Genomic DNA, 22970 nt, shown 5'->3' with positions numbered 1-22970 from the left:
TCAATCAATATGAGAGTAGAAAACATCTGTGCATTAAGTTAGACCACTGGCTCCATGGTGATTATCTTACGATCCATGACAAGGGAATAACCTGGTAGCCCGGTTTCTTAGGCTTCTTTGTATTCACCTTTATGGTCTAGTATTACCTTTGAAGATAACCGACATCATAATAATCTTTTTGCATCTAAATAATAAATTATAGATAAAATAGATAACTTGCAGTATATCCTTTGTTCAAAAAGTTTAGAACAGAGCCACTGTAACCTGTTTTAGTACCTGCTCAGAATTGTCAGCAAAATCCTCATATTTATTCCTAAAGGTTTACTGATGCGATGACAGTAATGCTACTACAACCCAGGAACTCAATATGGAGCGATGCAAGTCATAACTAGGTTAATGCTGAGAAATGCTTTTTAACTCAATGCAGTTAGTACTTGTTCGGAACGCATTTCTACTACTTGATATTTCATTAGATCGGTTTATGGTTATTTATCAAATTCAGCCTTGAACTGTGTTTCTCACACAATATTTAAAAGGGCACAATATTGAAAGAATCTCTATAAGAGTGTGGAGTTCAAAGCTTGCATAGTTAATTACACTACTTCTTAGAAGCTCTGCTCCAGTAATATTTCCTTCAAGGAATAAAGTGAAAAGCGAAAGGCGGAACTTCTGTTTTGCAACAAGCATCTTATATGGGATGTCTTAGTGTCTGTTTGTCATTGACTGCCTGTCGATTAGGCAGCTTCAACAGGAATATGACTCATGAAATGAGTTAATCCATTGTGAGATAGATAGCTCTCTAGCAGACATCAATAACTTGTTCTCCCCGCAAGCATTCCGGAGCAAGCTCTTAGACGCTTTTAGATCGACTATATCAATGGATATACATGTATTCTGCAGTGCCATTGGCTGGTCACATAGAAGTAGGCTCGTCTAGAACACGTAGGAAGGAGATATAGAGAACCATTTTTGTCTCTAGATATCTGTCACCTAGCCTACCTTTACACTATCTTAACAGCAACATGTTTATAGTCAGCATCTCTGCTGGCTATAAACATTATCAACGGGGAGGGGGGGTACTTATCAAAAGAGCAAAAAGAGTAAGGCCTTATTAGTGCTATACCGTGGCGCAAAACTGGATGAGCTCGTAAATGTTTCGGGAGAATTGAATAATAGAGACATAGGGCCTACATCTTTTGCAGCAAATCTCACAGCCAAAAACATAGCTATTTAAATGTTGGGCATACTTGGCACGTACTATTTATTTTGTCTTTTTTGATTGATGCAAAAAAATTGTTACTAAATTTACAAATTGTTACTAGCCCAGTCCGAAGTGACCCTATTAATATGAGTTTAATTGCGGCTAATTTTTTCGCCTTCAACTCAACTTGTCCTTTTGGGAATATGACAGTAAAGCATCACATTGAGGGCAATTTGCTCAAAATGGCCTAAGAGCCTCAGCTCACTCTATCCTCTCTCTCGCTAGATCTTATTTAGGTCATCTGTAATGCTTATGCATCAATACCTTATTGACAAATGTATGCTATTAGGATTGTTCAAGACGGCAGCTCGCAAATAGGACAACCAATGAAATTCTTCATAGCAATAGAAGAATTGCCAGGCAACCAATCATGGAAAGAGAAGGTGAAAGGTTAATTCACACCAGCTAGTATAAAAGGCTGAATGAGTCACCGCAGCAGCGCATACCCCATCGTCTCGCTAGCTCCTAAAAAGCTACATTGACTACCTGCAAGCTACTCTAGTTGACTATAACAACCATCTTCTTCACCAATCTCATCATGGTAAGTGGTTCTACACTGACTGCCTGAGTTTTATTTCTGACTGAATTTCCTGGTCTTTTAATAGGAATAGGAGAAAAATGTGGATTCATGAAATATCCATGGGTTACTAATGTCTATATGTATCATCAGATGCGTTACTAATGTCTATATGTATCATCAGATGTGTTACTAATGTCTATATGTATCATCAGATGTGTTACTAATGTCTATATGTATCATCAGATGCGTTACTAATGTCTATATGTATCATCAGATGTGTTACTAATGTCTATATGTATCATCAGATGCGTTACTAATGTCTATATGTATCATCAGATGTGTTACTAATGTCTATATGTATCATCAGATGCGTTACTAATGTCTATATGTATCATCAGATGTGTTACTAATGTCTATGTGTATCATCAGATGCGTTACTAATGTCTATATGTATCATCAGATGTGTTACTAATGTCTATATGTATCATCAGATGCGTTACTAATGTCTATATGTATCATCAGATGTGTTACTAATGTCTATGTGTATCATCAGATGCGTTACTAATGTCTATATGTATCATCAGATGTGTTACTAATGTCTATATGTATCATCAGATGAGGGTCTGGTCGTGAAATCTGTTGAAGTAGCTACATGTATTTACTAAAAAATTTTACTTTTATTTTTTAAGCAGTCTGTATAAAACATTGTGTATCGTTGAAAAGAATGTCGTCTTGGTTAGAAAATTTATAATGTAATGAAACTGATCTTTTCAGGATTTCTATGTCAGAAATTAGTAACACAACCTCTTGGCCAGGTCTGCATGCATTGCCATTCATTGAGCTTTCAGTCACAGCACCTTAATTCATTTTGAGACTGGTTGGATGATTTCGATGTCAAATCTATGAAAAACATAAATACTATATTGAGGGCTACGAGGTAGAGGCTACAGTTCTAATAAACGTTTCGTACTGTTAAAACTTGCAGTTACAAAAAATGAATTCTTTTTTGGCTCCATAATGACGGCGGTTCAATTTGTACTAAAATAACATAATAGCTATTTATTGTCAAATGTATCCTTTGCTCTTACAGTATGTAGTTGAAGTACTAATATTATTTGATGATATTGCTACCCTTCGCTGGCTAGTTATGTCACTAGACATTCCTATTTAGTCGGTTAACACTGTTAGCACTGCTAACAGTGTTAACACTGCTGCTCAACTGTTAACACAGTTGGGCAGAAGTCGACCTTTTTTAGGCAAACCACAAAGGTTTCTATTTCCCTTTTGAAAACTAAAACTGGCAGCTCAGTCTCTCAATCAGGGCATGCGCTGACTCACTTTTCATTAGCTTCCTTGATGGGACACTTGTGACATTTGCTGTCATTGGTATCCTCAACCTGAGATGAGAATGTAAATCACCCGTCAAATAACAATAAAGCACAAATTGTCATTCAGTCTTCAAACAAATGTAAAACTATCAGCGGTGTGATATTTATCTCAACAATGCTCGAATAAATAGGCAGACAATTGCTCCGCATAAAAGAGCTGCCATGGCGACCGACCGTATCTTCTCATATAACTATGGTGATTGATTCATCCAGCTGACCTACTTAAGAACAAGCTACCTACACTTAGCATCAGCTGTCCCTAAGGCGAGTCTCTCGAGGAAGTGCGCATATACAATTACCCCTGGCTGGAGCGCAGAACCTCTCTAGGCAGTAATTTATACAGCTGGCGTTCTCTAATTAACTTAGAGGGTCGCGCCAGACAGTAAATGGCACAAAGGGTTAGTCATGTTAATGAGGGCTGGCACTTGACTGACTACTAATTGCTCAACTCTACAGCAATTGTCCTCTCTTCGTTTATTGAGCTGCATCCACTTAACTTATTATCAGATAATTGGGTTTATGTGCAGCAATAATTTCTAAAAACTAATTTTATTGAGAGACCAATTTATGTTTGTGTGATCATATAGCTAATTGTAGTAGATGCACGTGTGATGACACGTGATGGTTAGTTTCTAGGTTTGGTTGGTAGTTGGAGTGTTGGCATCATGAACCTTTCTGTAATATGTCTGCGTACAAAACAACCCCTACATGTAGCTGTAAACTATCCATGGCATTGCTAGCACTGGTTTGTAGACTAGTGGACAAACTGGATATTCAAAACAGGTTTGTTTTTCCGTAGTGTTCCGCTCTCCAGTATGCTGTTATTTTCCCTCTTCTCGATCCAGCCAATTCAATCCTTTTTCTGCTCTTTCGTTAATATTAACTGAGTTAATGTTGATTTTTGCTGTCATTCCCTAGCGATGGTGGGTGTGCCAACTGGAAGCTATTTACAATTACAAAAGGGCAAAACAGATTTCTGAACATTTTTCATGTGTGCATGTAATCACACAGCGCAACCGTCTTTTGTCAGCTTTGGTCCCTGCGTCATCAACTCTTGTGTTGCTAAGCTATGGCTGAATGTGTTTGCTTGCGCTTTGGCTATGACGACATGTGTTACAATCATACAGTCAGACGATAAACATTCGTCACAGATTTAGTGGTCGCTCTTGTATATTTCAGCGAGAATGTATAAGCATCCATGTTGGCCAAGCTGGTGTCCAGATGGGCAATGCGTGCTGGGAGCTCTACTGTCTTGAGCACGGTATTCAGCCTGATGGTCAGATGCCTTCTGACGATTCTGTTGGCAAGTGCGACGACTCTTTCAACACCTTCTTCAGCGAAACTGGAGCTGGGAAACATGTACCTCGAGCAGTTTTTGTTGACCTTGAACCAACAGTTGTCGGTGCGTACTAGTCAATAAAACTTGACAAGTGTTTCTAGTACAACAGATACCATCGATAATCAAGTTAGTACTTTACTAGTACTTGTATGGCACAAGTCTGCTATCACAGTGCTTGTGCTATTCCACAAAAGTGAATGTATATGGTGGTGGTTTTCTTAATAAATGTACCTACACTTCTTGCTAATAAATTAATGGTAGTTAAATTAATTGCTCAGCGCATGTCAGACACCCATGTATATGCGTTTGTTACAGATGAGATTCGAACTGGTGCCTATCGCCAACTCTTCCATCCCGAACAGATGATAACTGGAAAAGAGGACGCTGCCAACAACTATGCGAGAGGTCACTACACAGTCGGCAAAGAGCAGGTGGATAATGTTATAGACAGGATCCGGCGATTATCTGACATGTGCAATGGTCTTCAGGGATTCCTTATATTTCATTCTTTTGGTAAGGAGCGCTATAGACTGTGTTGATCGTTTGCTGTCTATGTAACTTCCGATGCCGCTATTACTATTAATAGATGAAAAATCTACTTCTATGTTGTATGTTTAAATCTTAATTGTTACCAAGTTATGCATGGATTTGCTCGACAAATTAAACTTCATATACAAATGAAGCATGATATTTTCAGGCGGTGGCACCGGTTCTGGTTTTACATCTTTACTGATGGAACGACTCAGTGTAGACTATGGGAAAAAAGCCAAGCTTGAGTTCTCAGTCTATCCAGCACCCCAGATATCTACAGCCGTCGTCGAGCCGTACAACTCTATCCTAACAACCCATACAACTCTGGAGCACTCCGATTGCGCCTTCATGGTCGACAATGAGGCCATATACGACATTTGTCAGAGAAACCTCGACATTGCTCGTCCTAGCTATGCCAATCTCAACCGGCTCATCTCCCAGGTCGTGTCATCAATAACCGCATCTTTGCGGTTTGATGGTGCACTCAATGTTGATTTGAATGAGTTTCAAACCAACTTGGTTCCTTATCCTCGCATCCACTTTCCTCTCGCAACCTATGCACCAATTATTTCTTCTGAGAAAGCTTTCCATGAACAACTTACTGTTGGAGAGATTACTAACTCCTGCTTTGAACCACAAAGCCAGATGGTCAAATGTGATCCACGACATGGCAAATACATGGCTTGCTGCCTGCTATTTCGTGGAGACGTTGTGCCAAAAGATGTGAATGCGGCAATCGCTACTATCAAGACAAAGAGAACCATCCAGTTTGTAGACTGGTGTCCAACTGGCTTCAAGGTAGGCATCAACTACCAGCCTCCAACTATTGTTCCAGGAGGTGACCTTGCTAAAGTACAAAGAGCGGTATGTATGCTGAGCAACACGACAGCAATAGCTGAGGCGTGGGCCCGTCTCGATCATAAATTTGATCTGATGTACGCCAAACGCGCCTTCGTTCACTGGTATGTGGGAGAGGGCATGGAAGAAGGTGAGTTCTCAGAGGCTCGAGAAGATATGGCGGCTTTAGAGAAGGATTATGAGGAGGTTGGAGTCGACTCCGCTGACTATGATGAAGAGGGTGAAGATGATGAATATTGAGCATGATTACAAGCAGTGAAGGATGACTGACAGTTCAGATCTTCTTTGTTGTACTAGTACTTGTTGTTATTAGTAATTGTGTAACTGGCTAAATAAAACTGATCAACTTGCTTCAAGTAAGAAGTGAGTTAATTCATGTAACTGTCTTTTTATTTGCAAAAAACATGCAATGATGCGTTGAAAACTTACCAATATAAAGAATAGTTACTAAGCTTCGATGGTAACCTAGCAACACTTCTGCTAATCCAATATGCTAGACTTCCCTATATTTGTAGATACAAAATTTATGCATTCAGTGAATTTCTATCATTGTATAAACTTCCATAAGCAATTCTTGCTAAACAATGCTTCAATGATGTGAAATAACTTTTGGTACGGGAGTTTTGCCCTCCTACTTGCAGCTATTAAGTGATGTAAAATTACATACTCAGAAGTCAAAAAGCTACAAATGTCTTCGAAGCATAGCTACTCCTTATTTCAAGAAATGCTCAAAAAGTTCCATTTTGAACAGCAAAGTATTATGACTTGTCCACAGAATAAAGTTTGTTACGGACCACTGAAGCTCTGTGTAACATCTACTCATTCCAAAAGTACATGTATGAGAGTTTATGCAAGTTGTACACCTAATCTGAAGCTCATTTATTTGTATAATACTAGCAGCTCTGATTCTATTAATGAAATAAAGAAGCAACATAGAGCCAAATAACTAAAACTGCAACTAAATAAAAGAATATTCGTATGCTACGAAATTCTAGTTTAGTAAGAGTTGTCCTCACATTCCTTGCACACCTGAAGCTAGACAAAGTAATACATGTAATTCATGTACATGGATATGAAAAACTATTGAAAGCAAATGTGGCCAATTAAAAAGCAATGATGTCGAAATAAAAAAATTATGCTATTGCCTAAAAGAAATTGCTCCTCAGGCTGTGAACCTAAATAGGATGGTAACACAACTTCAACTGACACAACAGCTGTGACAGTTGAAGGTTACTCATATTGATATGCATAATACGAGTAACTGAGATGAAAGTTTTAAAAGTTTTGAGCAAATACGTTTATGATGGTAACTTTCAGCTTGCAGGAGACCCTAAAGTATAAGTACAGAATGCTGACTTACGAATATAATACCATAGGTTTTATTCCTGCTTATAATTATGTAACCAATTTTAAGAAAGACCTGATCTGATTAATGGCACAAAACAAAGGAAGGGAGTTGAGACAGAGAGTTTTGAACAAATTTATCTAATCGAGTTCTGTGGTAAAGAAGAGCGTCGAGCATGATAGCGAAGTCCACCGAGACAATAATTATAAAGCCTGCAATTTACCTGTAAGATTTAAGGCTAAAAGCTCCTAAAATATAAAAGCGGTTCTAAAAGATTAACATAATATTAAAAAAAACAATTGTAATGTTGACTTTGCCAACTGCAGTTGTCCAGTATGTAAATATATACAAGTTATGTTTGAATTGTGAGGTCATTATCTCCTAGTTTTCAAAATATCAACGAATGACCAATATTAAGCCAATGCGAAATTGACCCGAATGAGAAAATACTATTACAGATAATTTGCACAAAAATTTTTAATTTTGACATTTCTGTCTTGAACATGAAATTAAAACGTTTCTCGACCTTGTAGTTTATTCTTAATAGAATTCTAATGAACAGAGCTTAGATAATATACAGGGCCATTTTGTCTCGTTCAAAATTTATGAGATTTAGCAAATTGAGCATCAAGGTTATATGGCTACTTTTACACGTTTATCTTACTACACCAGCTCTTCTTAGGCTAAAAAGCTCATAAAGCTAAGAACTAAAGCTATAGAGCTGAGCAGTTTATATTTGTCTATTAATAGTTAGTGTTATACTTTTGTTTACATTATAATTCTATTTCCAATGCAATTTAGTTTACATTTATGTTAAAATTTTCCTCAGTTCACAACTTAAGTTTTATCAAAAATCGGAGGTCTAAGCGCTTAGCTCAAAATCTTAGATGGCTTCAGCAGTTCTTTTTGTTTTCACACCTTATGGACAGGTACCAGTTGACTACCCAGCATTGCTCGGGTGATAAAAAAGTATTTGTTCATAAATTTATTTGTTTTAACATATAACAACATTTACCATTTTAATTTTCAAACTTCATATCATGGGAAAAGTGTTTTGCGTAGTTGAAATAAATTAGGGGAGAAAATAAAAACAAATGCAAATGTTTTCAAACTTTGTCAAACGACTGTACCTTTCAAACTTCATATCGTGAGGAAAATGTTTTGTGCAGGTCAAATAAATTAAGAAACAAAATAAAACAACTATAAAAGTGTTTATATATAAATGTGAAATTATTGGTAAATAATAGCTAAATTAAGTCTGTTTTGCTATGATTACAATAAAAGATGATTCGGTAATGATACAATTAATACGAACTGAGAAAACAAAATAAAAACCTTGAATATGTTGAATTAATAATAACAATTCTTGCATAGAGGTGTGTGTGTTTATAAAAAAAGGTTACTGTTCCACCAAAAGCTATCCATCCAAATTTTGAATATTTGGATATGAGATGATACTGGTACCAGATGATACGGTACCAGATGATACTGGTACCTCTCGATACTGGTACAAATGTAAAAATGAGATATCATGCTATCTTTGTCTGACCAAACTGAGAGAGGATGTCGCAACTCTTCCTACGGAGATATCACAATTGTTTGTGTGAAAAAAATTGGCCTTGTCCGCAATATAGACCGTTTCATAGAGTTAATAAAATTCATAGTTTCAAATAATAGTACAGTCAGCGTGTGCATATGCTATATGGTACATGATATTCTTTTTGATCAATACGCCTTGTATAGCTCAGTGGTAGAGTGCGTGGAGTAAAAGCTTGCGGTAGCAATCGTCGTGGGATAAAATCCATCAGGATGCGGAACTTTAATTCCTAGATTTTAATAACTATAGCTGGACATACACGGACAAACATACAGATATTAAAACTTTGAGAAATAATATACAATTTATAGAAGGTACACAGCTTGCTACATTTCATGTAATTATAAAGTTTGAAGCCACAACCGAAAACATAATTATGATGAGTAAGTTGAGAAAGTTGTAAATGGAATTTGCTTTCAAATTATCAGATTCAAAAATACTAACAAAAATCAAAGACTTTTAAAATTTATGCTTCTAACTCGATAAAAGCAAAAGCTACTAGCTTGTGTCCAGCTGTTTGTAACAGATTAGTGGCATAAATAACTAAGGCTAGGCCTAATAAGTTTTTAAATTTTGCTAAACCTGTAAGCAAAATCCTAATTTCTATAAATATTGCAGCAAAAAAATGATAGTTGGAGTTGCACAGCTTATTATGCTATCAAGAAGTGCCATTTATACACTTGACAGCTTGATGGGATATAACAGCTTGACGAGATTCGACTCTAAACTAGGTTATTATTGAGAAATTTAGAAGTTTTCTTTCCTCGTAACTGTTATTTCTCACGACAGTCATGAACAGTCACATGACGACCACGTGGTCAGTATTTTGTTTCCGGCTCTCTGCAAGCTGTAAATCTATTTCATTCATTTTGCGTTGAATTTTGCTGCGACGCTAGAAAATTTTTATTTTGAGTAAAATAGTGCGTAAAGCATGCATTCGTTATTTTGGTGCTTGTTTAAGGATTTAAATTACTAATATGTTTGATTGTTGCAGAACTTCCTTTTTACACCTTTTACTTTAGATTGTGGATTGCCACAATGTGGCCATCCATGTGCCACAATGTGGAAGAAGCATATATTTTGAACACTGGCCAATATTAAATAAAATTATAACCGAGTAGGAAAAATTTAAGTGCACATTTTTGCAACAAATAAAACTATGATTAAAATTAGATAAATGGGCGTGGAACAAAATAACAACATTTGAATCACATTATTAAACTGAAAAACTTAGTGCAGTCTAAATTAATTCATGGCCATTCGTTGTTTTTTGCAGCAAACATGTTAGCATCGTACATATACATTGCACTTACTAGTTTGCTATGCTATATTGAGCAGAATTTTCATATAGCTCACTTCAATTTACCGTAGTCAGCAGAAAAGCGTTCATCTTTTACAAATGCTTCTACATTGCTATTATTCAACTTCGACGTTTTATACAGGTAGAAAACATTTAGGCTGTTCTTTTTGTAGTTTAATTTCAGATTTAATTTTGCGACTGTGTACCAATTGTAGATTTAATTAGATTTTGTCCTAGCAGGGCCAAAATGAAATACCTGTATACGTGCTAGGGTCAAACATGACATTGTGAAAGTTATCCTTGTGTTCATGCAGAAAGAGTGTGTTTTAGTGATTAGTTAGGTTATGCATGTGAGTAAGTTTTTTGTAGAGGATTTTAATGAAAACCTGCGCACACATGATGAATCTATGTTGTAACAACACATATATTTGGCAGAAGCAATATACATAGCATTGTATATTGCTTCTGCCAAAATCAATCAAGATTCTGTTTCAAAAGTGCTGCAAATGCTGGTTACTCGAAAACGAGTGCCTTCTCAAAGTAGGATACCGAAAAGAGGACAGCAACTACAATCTTTATAATTGTGCGTTAATTTAAATATTTAGCAGATCATGTATTTTGCCAGCTTTACGTGTTTGTATTCAGTCTCTGAAATTATAGACATGCTAATCTCGTTTTCACTTGATCGGAGCGTTTTAACTGCGATTTGGTTGTGTCAATTTCAATCTTAAAACAGTCTGATATGTAAGTCAGGCAGTCACATACCCTTAAACATCAGAAACAATCGCAAATGATAGAATTACTTTCACTAGAATTATTAGTTTCTGGTAAAATCGACTAAAATTTTGTGCATGTTCATGTTGAGCTATACATAGCTAGCCGACTCATCCATCACTATATGAATGTTTAGATTTGACTTTTTATAGCCATTGATGTTCAGCTTTTTGTATAAATGCATTATATTTGCAATGCCATTCTTATATCTTGCAGCTTACTCTGCCAACTCCTTCAGTGACGAGCCATGTCAAGCATAGGACCCACTCGAAGTGGAAAAAAGGACAGAAGCTATGATATTGAGCGTGTACCATTCTATGGCATGCGAGTTCCAGCAAATATAGCAGCCATAAAAAAGCTTGCCCCCAAGTTGGAGCGAGCGACATTTCAGAAGTTGTTGAGACTTGCGCTGTTGTCAATCGAGGGAAAGGCCGTCCAGCCTGAAATGTTTAACAATCTAGTTTCTCCTACAAACTCTCTCGAAATGATTCATGTTGCTTATGCCGGTGTCTTAAAGATAATACAGGCTGCCTTTCGCTGCAGCAGTACATCATTGCCAGTTGAAAATTTTTCTGCGGATTTAAAAGGGTTAAATCTAAGTGCTGAAATGATCTCCGACCTTTCTAGCGCTGTCTATGGATCCCGAAGGAGTGTCCTAGAGACTGCAACGGTTAAGAATGTTCCAAAGCATGTTTCAATTGTTGACTTCAAATGGAAAATAAATGTCTCGATATCTACTACATCTCTCAATCGTGTTCTGGAACCTTCTGTCTCAACGAGAATGACACTAAGCAATGGTGAAGTGAAATGCTTTGAGATGTCAGTAGCCAAATTTCAGGAGCTGAGATACAATGTGGCCAGTGTTATGAAGGAAATGGAGGACTTGGAAAGGCGTAATATACTTAAGATAGAAGATTGACATCCTCAACAGAGTTTCATGTATTTTTTATTTACATGTAAAGGTGTATTAGTTTTACATACAATATATACATACGTATCCAAAAGGATCAAGACGAATATAGCTATAAAACTTAATGCCCTATATACAAACCATTGACTAAAATATAATTGGTAGAGCAATATTAACAACCACTTTCTGTCAATTTGGGTGGCCTGTCATTAGACTTGAGTTCTTGTAAAAAGAGTGCTACTCCTAGCACATGCACTCGCCATACCTAGCACATATGCACTCGGTCTTTCCAGTGCTACATATAGTACATAGCATTTGGTCTTTAGATAGAGTGCTACACCTAGTACATAGCATTTGGTCTATAGATAAAGTGCTACACCTAGTGCAGCATTTGGTCTATAGATAGAGTGCTACACCTAGTGCATAGCATTTGGTCTATAGATAGAGTGCTACACCTAGTACATAGCATTTGGTCTATAGATAGAGTGCTACACATAGTACATAGCATTTGGTCTATAGATAGTGCTACACCTAGTACATAGCATTTGATATATAGATAGAGTGTTACAAATAATACATAGCATTATTGCTATAGATAGTGCTACACATAGCGCATACTTGCTCTATAATAGCTAGAACTATATTGAGCTATTATAACCAAAGGAAGGTACTTCTGTACTCTAGTCATATTTAATAGTTCTGGTAGATGTCATTATGAAGATCCTATGATAAAATTTGGCGGCGCACGAACTTGTACTAAACTATTTCACATATAGAATCTATCGGTAAAAAGCAACTTATGCCCAATGTTACACAAAAGACAGCCAGTCTACCCGGAGCCAGCTTGGTCACCAGAGTCGGGTTTCTCCCGAGCCAATAAGATCGTGTGCTGACCTCCCGAAGAGACTGTCAACACTTCCTTGTTAGCTAATTGCTTGCCTACCATTGGCTGCGGTTCAAACTGGTCCTCTTCCTCACCATTACTGAGTTGTTTGCAGGTACCCATACCCCAGCCGTATGCCTGTAAGATATCCTTTATATTGTATAAAATAGCCATATGTTTCTCATAGGTTCGTAAGAGATTAATTTGTATTTAATTATTCTATATAGGAAAATCTGATTTGAGATACGAGTGAATTGACAAACGAGCTAGGTCCCAGTCTCAAGGTATTGCTGTAGTAACATCAGGGGTAAAGCTTTGCAATACCTAATGTTTTTATAGTGATATTAGTCAGAGTCATACAATCTTATTAAATCTTCAAAAATTGGATTCCCAGTTGCGAGCTCAGACCAGTTAATTATTGCAGTACCAGCTATGAGTAAGCATTAATGCATATCATCACTACCTTGCCACTGGTTCCCAGAGCAAAGGAAACAGAAGAGCTAGCCTCCACACTAGAGCATTTCTCCGTGAGTGAGGCTACCTTTGTTAGTTCAGTGACATCATTAGTAGAAGATTCTCCTAAACCGAGCTGTCCGTAAGTTCCTCGGCCCATGGAGTAAACTTCACCTGATAAAATTAGTGAATGATTCTATGTTATAAAAGGCTTTAGTAAAAACTGAAAAATTGCCTAGTACTTTGCTAGGACATTTTAAAAGAATTGCTTTTGAAAATTACATGTTAAGATATGAAACTAAAATTTGGTAGCATACTAAAGAACAACAAATACACGACTCGATCCTATTTTGAAATCATCAACAATGCTTATGACTATTGATATTCCAGTTTCGACTCAATCTTTGTGTTCAAACGAGCTAAAAATCATAAAAACTATCCATATCAATAATGTGTATCCTGGCATTCTGATAATCTAGGCAGCCACCTTGGACAGGTTATCTAAATATGCTGATCTTGAAATTTATTTGCTTAGAATGAGCAAATCAAACCAAACATATACTTTGATGAAGCCAACCTATTGTGATAAAAAACGCACACAAAATTATAGTGTGTAATTATAATAGTGCGAGTAATGTAATCATTCAAACAATTGTAACCCTTTGTTGGATTAGACTCACCATCCTTGCTGAGGGCGATTGTGTGATGCTGGCCTCCTGCGATGCACTGCCATTTCTTGTCTGCTGGCAGCTCGCTGACTAGGGTTGGTACATACTTGTTCTCCATATCTCCCGTGCCAAGCTGGTAGTAGTTGTTCAGACCCCATGCATAAATATCTCCATTCGTTGACTTAGCAAAAGAAACGTATGTACCAGCCCAGATATCATCAAACCTAAATAAATATTGTTTAGCTTATTTCTTTGTTACGATACGGACACCCGCAGCAACCCATGAGCAACTTTTCACCCTCTTTCTAGTTGTGTATTATCTGAAATGGTGTCTCAGTGCATCAAAAAGATGTCAAGGGAAACATAACTATCACTGGTAATACTGACATGACAAGGGAAACATAACTATCACTGGTAATACTGACATGTCAAGGGAAACATAACTATCACTGGTAATACTGACATGTAAAGGGAAACATAACTATCACTGGTAATACTGACATGTCAAGGGAAACATAACTATCACTGGTAATACTGACATGACAAGGGAAACATAACTATCACTGGTAATACTGACATGTCAAGGGAAACATAACTATCACTGGTAATACTGACATGACAAGGGAAACAACTATCACTGGTAATACTGACATGTCAAGGGAAACATAACTATCACTGGCAATACTGACATGTCAAGGGAAACATAACTATCACTGGTAATACTGACATGTCAAGGGAAACATAACTATCACTGGCAATACTGACATGTCAAGGGAAACATAACTATCACTGGTAATACTGACATGTCAAGGGAAACATAACTATCACTGGCAATACTGACATGTCAAGGGAAACATAACTATCACTGGCAATACTGACATGTCAAGGGAAACATAACTATCACTGGCAATACTGACATGTCAAGGGAAACATAACTATCACTGGTAATACTGACATGTCAAGGGAAACATAACTATCACTGGCAATACTGACATGTCAAGGGAAACATAACTATCACTGGCAATACTGACATGTCAAGGGAAACATAACTATCACTGGCAATACTGACATGTCAAGGGAAACATAACTATCACTGGTAATACTGACATGACAAGGGAAACATAACTATCACTGGTAATACTGACATGTCAAGGGAAACATAACTATCACTGGTAATACTGACATGTCAAGGGAAACATAACTATCACTGGCAATACTGACATGTCAAGGGAAACATAACTATCACTGGCAATACTGACATGTCAAGGGAAACATAACTATCACTGGCAATACTGACATGTCAAGGGAAACATAACTATCACTGGCAATACTGACATACACAAAACGCAAAGCTGCATTTTTTTCAACTTAATGTTTATTTTTTATGCTCAATTAACCTAAATAAAACACATGGATAATCAATCCAAGCAAGTACTCGAGCGAGTTCAGCCACTTTATTTTTAACATATGAATAATAAAAGAGGAAATGCTGTTGAGCCAATGATGAACAACTGTGCATACATCTACAGATACAAACTGCTGTTAAGCCTGTTACCTCTGAAATAACTGTATAATAAGACCATAGCAAATTCTGCATCCAGCATGCAAATAGAGTCAACCTCCAAATAAGCTGATGGTCAGCTAAACACCGTAAAAGATTCGGGTTGACAGTAAACTGCCATCAAAGATATTCTCATTCACTTGCCGGAAGCTTTGACCAACTGTCATGAGATGAGTTCAGCATCTCGCTCATCATCGATGGTAATTTTGCATAATGCCTACTGCAATATCTCAAGGTCATGTCTTTTGTAATTTAGAAAATGTATAAAAGTAAAATATTGCAAAGTTCAATTAATTAGAAGACTTCCATAATTTCAAAAAGCTATCAAGTGTTTGATGTTACATTTTTAATAAAATAAGCAGCGTGTATTCTATAAAACCACTTCACTATACAATAAATTCTGTTTACTGTAATGTAGATAATCAGCACTGAGGTTCGCTATCTATGGAATATGAGATACTCAGCTTTTCCACTGCTCAAATTATGCTGAATTTAGCATACCAGCCAACACATGCCTTAGATTCCATGGTTAGGCTAAAATGTGTCCATTAGAAAACTTATCATTTAATTTTAAGTTTTCCGCACAAAACCGTTAAAAAGCTACCCGTTTGTAGAAGCATATTTTTAACAGTTCCGAAATGGTTCATCAGCGACCCAGACCGTGGTACCAGAACAGTTAAATTAAAAGGTTTATAGAAAGACTTTGTTAGTCAATGAGGCGCGTAGACAACAAACAAGGGCTAGTACATAGAAAATAAAGTTACCTTGATTACTTTAGCCGAACCAAAAAGCCATAACAGCCAAATAAATCTGATTACTGGAGCTGCACTTACTTTGGTTTCCTATTGGTCCTCGTTCCTTGAAAGTGAACTTGCTGCAGTTTGAGCAAGTGGTGAAGGCCCTTTCTTCCTCCGCGTGTAGCAAAACACTCAGCTATTCGGCCAAGTTGCCCCTGCTCTGCACAACCTTTAAAATAGACGACATTATTGTCTTGCATCATGACAGACTTTCTTGAATTGATCACAAAAATTAGGTCTTTTGTACACGCATGTCATATAATTTATCCATTAAGGAGTTGCATACCCCTGAATGTTGTAAACAAATCACGAATTAAGGTAATATGATGGTACGGTTTTTCTGGCCAAACAGCGGTTTTTGATCTCTTCATTTGTAAAAAGAATTCTAGAGCAGATAATGTCCTATAAGCATATAATTCATAAAGATACTAGGAATCTGACATCTTGTCCCCTTGTTTTAACAGGGAGCAATATAATTGTGGCTGCAGATATTTTAAGTGTCACGCAGCCAATTGGGGCTGAGCAAAACAATTTTGCCAAATTATAAAAATTGCCAATTTTTAATAAAACAAACAGTTATAACCAGAAGGAATGTAAGGCTTGTCAATGATGCTCAAATGTATATAACATAGAGAAGAGGTGTATATACTCTGTATGAAAAACGTACCTGCTGAAAAGACAAAACCATCTTCGCTCAAGGCAAGAATGTGGTCACTTCCTGACACTATTTTTATTATAACCTTGGGACAAGGTAAATGCACTGCCCTTGTCTCTGGTCCTTTATCAGTCAGTCCTATAGACCCATTAGCATCTCTGAAGGTCCCACACGCATAGACCTGTCCATCATTGGTCAGCATGGCCTGGGGGATATATATATGGATAATCACCAGATGGACGTATGATGAACTTGCCAATTATCAATTTATTTCAAACTATTGATGACTCGATAAGCTCAACTATTATAATAGATGTTATACATTCTTCTGCAAAAAGGTAAAATACGGAGAATAAAGACTGCCAAAGAAGCTGTACAAAACACAAACCGTGTGGCTGTCCCCAGCACTGATCTGCACAAACTTGGTGTTGATATTCATAATAGCAGGTGTCATTTCGGAGTCATCCTCACTCGTGTCCCGACCCAGTGCTCCCTCATCATTGCAGCCAAATGTAAAAACATCTCCATTCACTGTCAGACAGACTGTATGCATTCCTCCCGCTACAGCCTGATTTAAAATATCATTTTTACATATAGAATATTTTGAGTATTTAGCGCGCATGTTATTTTTAGGAGTTGAACACAGTAGAATATCTACTCTACAGTCTCTACCTGTATACATTTTGATGGAATAGCAACCAGACCAGCCCTGGACTTCTCCATAACATCTGGACCAAGACCTAGTTGACCGACATCTCCCTCACCAACTGCCAACACCAAGCCTGCTGTATCGCTATGAGAGCGGTGATCAACCTGAAGCAGACAATTATGTTACGTTATATTATAACGACATTCTCAACTTCAGCACCCATAATAATAGTAATTCAGTCACACAAAATAATCAACTAACCTTTGGGCGCTTAGCAGGGCTACCACCTGATGAAACTGCAGGAGATGCTCGCTTTTTACCAACTCCTATTGATGACGTTTTGGAATTGCTGGATTTCACATTTTTCTGAGACCTTTTATTTGCCATTTTTAAATAAAATGGCAATATTAGAAATATCTACAATTAACCATATTCTAATAGTCAATAGAAAAAACCCATGGGCAACAGGCTAACATGATGGTGATTATACCAGAGAATGAGTTTTAATAAATCAGAATATCATGTAACTTCGATCAGATTTACTAGTTTGATCACGTTCGTAAACAGAAAACATCCAGTTTGGAGCAATAAAACATTTGATCCTTAACTCTTTCTTGACCTAGGATATGTTGATAAAGTATAAATCCGGACTGGCTAAAACTGAAGTTAATAGACATCTAAAATAGGCCATCGAGATTTACAAGCTGTTGAGAAAAATTAAACAAAGCGCCATACAAGGGCAGGACTAACATTTCTGTCACGTAAAACAAAATACTGCCAGTTATGGAGACCTTTGAAATTTTTAGAAAACAAAATCTGCCAAATTGAGCTTGTTATAAGTTCTGTAAGTGACTTCATCGCCAATGAAGAAAAGGCACACCAGACAAGGTAACATAGTTCTCTGTAATATCAAAATTTTGGGATCAAAACAGGTATTTATAATGCATCATTCAAAACATGTGAAAAAACTGAATAGAACTTGAATAGAAAACTCTTCAAAAAATACGTTATATAAAGTTACTGCAGCGAAATACTTCATTGTAAAGTGCAGTTGTAACCAGAACATACATAGTTATTAGAGAGAAATGCCTTTTATACTGTTAACCCTGTGGGGCTCCAAGGCTGAAAACCCAAGTTACACATTTTTCTCTATTTTGTAACTGTAATCATCTTAAAGAATAGAGGAAGCATAATATTATTATGCTTTATTAGTTATCTTGAGGTGTTGACTGATGTTCTAAAAAAAGAATCAAGGAGATTGACCCACTACAAGCTGAGATATAGCCAGCCAAACACAGGTCTACCTAATAACGAATCAGAGGAAAACCCTTCGAAAATCCCGAAAACTGTGACGTATAAAATCGACTTAATGTTCATGTGCCGGAGTTGTCCACCCTTACCGCCGTTACGTATAATGATTGTTTTGGCTACGAGATGTGAAAAGCTTCTCGCGATAGTAAATAATTTACAGACTAGCTCTGGTTTCTCAGGAAAATCAAGCAAACATTGTGTGGTAAAGGCATTTGCCCACAACCCCTCGCTGTGATTTTTTAAAACAGAAGAGCAGATTTTGACTATTGTGCTTCAAATTTTAACTCGATCTCCACGGATATGCTCCGAAGATCCTCTGTTCAACGAACGGCGCGTGTATAGTCTATATGTGACATCCGCGATTGCAAGTCGTTTAGAATAAGAAATGAGAATGTGAATTTTTGTTCTTTCATCATTTTTCTATTGTGTATCTACTGCAGCATTTAGTTGATTTTCATGATTATCGTCACTATTAACAGACTGTAAGTTCACTACAGCCATAATCTTAAAAAGAATAACTTGACCGTGCTGCTCTTGCTGTAAAAAAGAAAACGATAACTTTTGATTTGATTTTTCTATTGATCTATTATCTTATCTATGATTATTTTTCATGATTAATATTATAATCATAATGCATATTATACAAAATAATAATATAACTGCGTATAGAATAAATGATGTAACTAATATAATTTGTAGAAAGTGATAGCAGAATGTTGCGAAATAATAGATGCGTGTAATTATTTTATTCTAAAACTAATCTACACGTCAGAGGGACTGGTTCGGAATTTTCAGAGCAATGATTGTTAGGCCCAATTTGATTGTTCTATACTTCCAGGGATTAAACCAATTAAAACGCCGTGATTGTTATAGGAGAGCGCATTAGTTGGCTTAATTGACCAATGGCACACAAGTCGATTTCATACGTCATATATTGATGACTACCAAAACACTTGTTTTTTGGTAGACCTGTGTTTGGCTGGCTATATCTCAGCTTCTGGTTGGTCAATCTCCTTGATTCTTTTTTTAGAACATCAGTCAACACCTCAAGATAGATAATAAAGCATAAAAATATTATACTTTCTCTATTCTTTAAGCTTGTGAATTTTTTTTCTGGTATATTCCATTTTTAAGAAACGTATTGTTGCACATATACAACATCGAGCCTTTTTACTAGCTTTATGATGTGGTGAATAATGATGGTATTATCAGATAGAACAGCTGTTTTAGCCTGTAATAACGAACTTATATAACAAAATGGTACTACAGCTTTATTGATTCTATTATTAACACAGCAGGAACATTTTGATACATAACATCAAGCAATGATATAGTATTATAACTTCTTTAGAATATGTTTTTTTTCAAAGCAAAACATAAAAATAAAATATATGGATTATATTATTGTTTAAAAGTAACGAAAATTAAGTATATGGATGATACTGTAGCTTTGCCAATACTAGATACAAGAAATGTGACCTTTATTAATTTATTTACTAAACACATTTATTATGTATTATAGTGAGAGTTTTAGAGTTTACTATTATATTTATATTCCATCCTATATTTATATTACATTCTAACTCATAACTCTATAATAGACACAAGTGTATGATGTAGGCCTATATACATATGAACTTGTGGAAGTACAGTCAAACATGGATAACTCGAACTTCATGGGACCGAGCAAAAGTGTTCGAATTATCAGAGCGTTCAAGTTATCAGAGCACTGTCACAAGTATTTACTTATTTATTAGTAGATACATGTACATATGCAAACTATAATATAAATCAAAAGCACAAATGGCTTGTTTCAAATTAAATGCTTCTAATGTAAAGTTTAAAACGTTTTTATCAAAAAGTATAGAGATTTTTCTATCACTTGAGATTGGTTTGTTGTTTGAAGTGATGTTATTGCCAGGACGTTTTTTAGATCGACATTGGCAAAACTTGATCGTTGTTGAAATGCTCAAAAGAAAAGACATCTTTTTCTTTTGAGCGTTTTACCCACGATCAATTTTGCCGATTTTTCTTGAAGTTTATGCAAAGATTACCTTACTTTACCCAATGATATACAGCCCCTGTATATCATTGCTTTACCTGGGATTCGTTAAGAGCAACACTCCGAGGCAGTTCAATTAAAAGTTTTACGGTACATTGTATATCACTCACGCTTTTTGAATGGATACTTATTGAATGTACACACATATTCTGTGTTTAGATCAAACGATGAATAGTTTTTTTAGCTAAGACTACGTATACGTTTAATTACAACAATTTTTAAGACGTTTTAAACATTCAACATTCCGACGTTGATTCAACACGGAATTCACGTCGGAAAACTATTCGCCACGGGCTAGCCGGGTCACGCACTCAATGATTTTCGCCATGCACATACAAAACAACATGCTGTTTTTGTTTTGTATGTGCGTGGCGAAAATCCTTGCGCGCGTGACCCGGCAAGCCCGTGCTATTCATCGTATAGCAGTATAAATCAAATTTGACCAAATCTTTAGAAAAGTCGTTGACAACAATATTTTGCCGATGGTGGTAATAACAACGCTTATGAATTACGAAAAGATGAGGTTTACCTCTATGGCTTTGAATAAAGTGATTTTCTAAAGCGATAACAACCGTTTCGGTAGCCGTTGGGCAAAAAAACAGTTCGAATTAACAGTGTTGAGTTCGAGTTATCTATAGCAATTTATTATTACGTGGGAACGGACCAAAGAAACCGTTCGAATTAACCATGTCTTCGAGCTATCCGTGGACGAGCTATCCATGTTTGACTGTACTATTATATGAAAGTCAAATCAAACCTTATTTAGTGCAAACATACGAAAGAAATGAGTGATATCCAACTATACAGCAGAGGTGAATGAAAGCTCATTGTTGCGCCACTGCAAGAGTTTCATAGCACAAACAACCAGCATAAGGCCAAACGTTTTTTTCCCAAAAAGAGCTTTTGGTGTGTAAATATACACCCAAAATTCCGCATAAACCAGAAAAATCAGTTTAGCTTACTTCATTTAATGACCAACTAGTGAGTCATCAAACTTGATACTAGGCCATTTTTAGTATTAAATGACATCCGCCGTGTGAGCCCATATTTCCAGCGAGATCTCATTAAATTGAAAGTGTGGGCTAACACATGGATGATGTCTGTTAATACTAAAAAATGCCATATTGTAAAACTTAATAACGCATTGGTTAGTCAAATCACACACTATACTCTGCAGAATAAACCTATCACCTCCGTTAGAAATTTTTATTACTTGAGAGTTGAATCTATCCTTGAGATGGGCACATTACAAATTATCTTGAGATTGAAGAGTAGGAAGAGGATTACTGAGGCCACAATTTTTTTAGGTCTAGTATCTTTAAAGGATAGAACGATGGGCCGTATTAACCTGCTTTTAAAAAACTTGACTAATCACATTCATCCCTAGCTAAGAACTTTGATAACATCCTTGCTAAACAAACCTCCCTGACCATAATACTAGAGTGTCTGACTTAGCAGTTCCTCTAGCTGCTACAAACCATCAGGCTTAATTTCACAGTTTTTATGTAGAACTTCATGAGACATAAGAGGGTCTGCATCATAACAATTTTAGTACAGTACAAGAAATATTTCAGTTCTTTTTCTTCCAAGTTTTGATGATCCCCTTCCTTGCCTGGGGCAAGATCTTGAAATTTTATTATACTCAGACTAGGACTAGAACTGTTACACAATGTTCTGCAGATCTTGAAAGTTTATTGTCCTGTGCAACGAGAAGCCTCTGAGGGTTCACCAAATAAGGTATTACATTTACGTAACTATAAAAATGTATCAAATGTGCAAACAGTAAAGTAGCACACAATTTTGAAAAAATTCCTCAAAGGTTCCGGGAACACTAGGCCTAATATATGAAAAAGAAAAGCAAATTTAATATAACATTGCCCACCCAAACTTTAGATATCACCTAAAAATGGACATAAAAAGTACTTTACGTGAATCTTAGAATAATGAAGACGTTCTTTGCACGCTGTAAGCCTGTGATGAGAAGATTATCTTTCAGCGAATCATTAACTAAACTGTATTGTAATCGCAACAATGGCTAGAAAAAAGAACACAGGATGCATGGCGGAACGCAATCGCTTCCGTGAACGTATTGCCTAAGAACGTTGCAG

The 22970-nt window shown here is 36.4% G+C and overlaps 3 protein-coding genes across 4 annotated transcripts; 2 read left to right on the top strand and 1 right to left on the bottom strand.

Annotated features, from left to right (window-relative positions):
* Positions 1 to 1722: 1722 nt before the first annotated feature.
* LOC137387396 (tubulin alpha-1C chain-like) lies at positions 1723 to 6273 on the top strand. The gene is made up of 5 exons (XM_068073809.1): positions 1723 to 1802; positions 3923 to 3952; positions 4349 to 4571; positions 4824 to 5021; positions 5206 to 6273. Exons 1-5 carry the CDS (start codon positions 1800 to 1802, stop codon positions 6135 to 6137), a joined length of 1386 nt encoding a protein of 461 aa, XP_067929910.1. The 5' UTR covers positions 1723 to 1799; the 3' UTR covers positions 6138 to 6273.
* Positions 6274 to 11129: 4856 nt separating this feature from the next.
* On the top strand, positions 11130 to 11917 carry LOC137387401 (COMM domain-containing protein 5-like). Its single transcript, XM_068073816.1, has one exon. The coding sequence runs from the start codon at positions 11161 to 11163 to the stop codon at positions 11830 to 11832; it is 672 nt and encodes a 223-aa protein (XP_067929917.1). The 5' UTR covers positions 11130 to 11160; the 3' UTR covers positions 11833 to 11917.
* On the bottom strand, positions 11843 to 22925 carry LOC137387397 (regulator of chromosome condensation-like). Of its 2 annotated transcripts, none has more exons than XM_068073810.1 (9): positions 22791 to 22925; positions 17751 to 17906; positions 17513 to 17653; positions 17229 to 17408; positions 16853 to 17045; positions 16222 to 16354; positions 13840 to 14051; positions 13170 to 13333; positions 11843 to 12844 (listed from the first exon to the last, which is right to left on the bottom strand). In XM_068073810.1, the coding sequence occupies exons 2-9, from the start codon at positions 17874 to 17876 to the stop codon at positions 12653 to 12655; spliced, it is 1341 nt and encodes a 446-aa protein (XP_067929911.1). In that variant the 5' UTR covers positions 17877 to 17906; positions 22791 to 22925; the 3' UTR covers positions 11843 to 12652. The 2 variants fall into 2 exon arrangements, with proteins under 2 accessions (XP_067929911.1, XP_067929912.1); XM_068073811.1 differs by having other exon boundaries at positions 22786 to 22908.
* Positions 22926 to 22970: the final 45 nt, after the last annotated feature.

The sequence above is a fragment of the Watersipora subatra genome, chromosome 2 (genome assembly GCF_963576615.1).
Source record: "Watersipora subatra chromosome 2, tzWatSuba1.1, whole genome shotgun sequence".
NCBI lineage: Eukaryota > Metazoa > Bryozoa > Gymnolaemata > Cheilostomatida > Watersiporidae > Watersipora > Watersipora subatra.
This window is presented reverse-complemented; position numbering and strand designations above follow the sequence as displayed.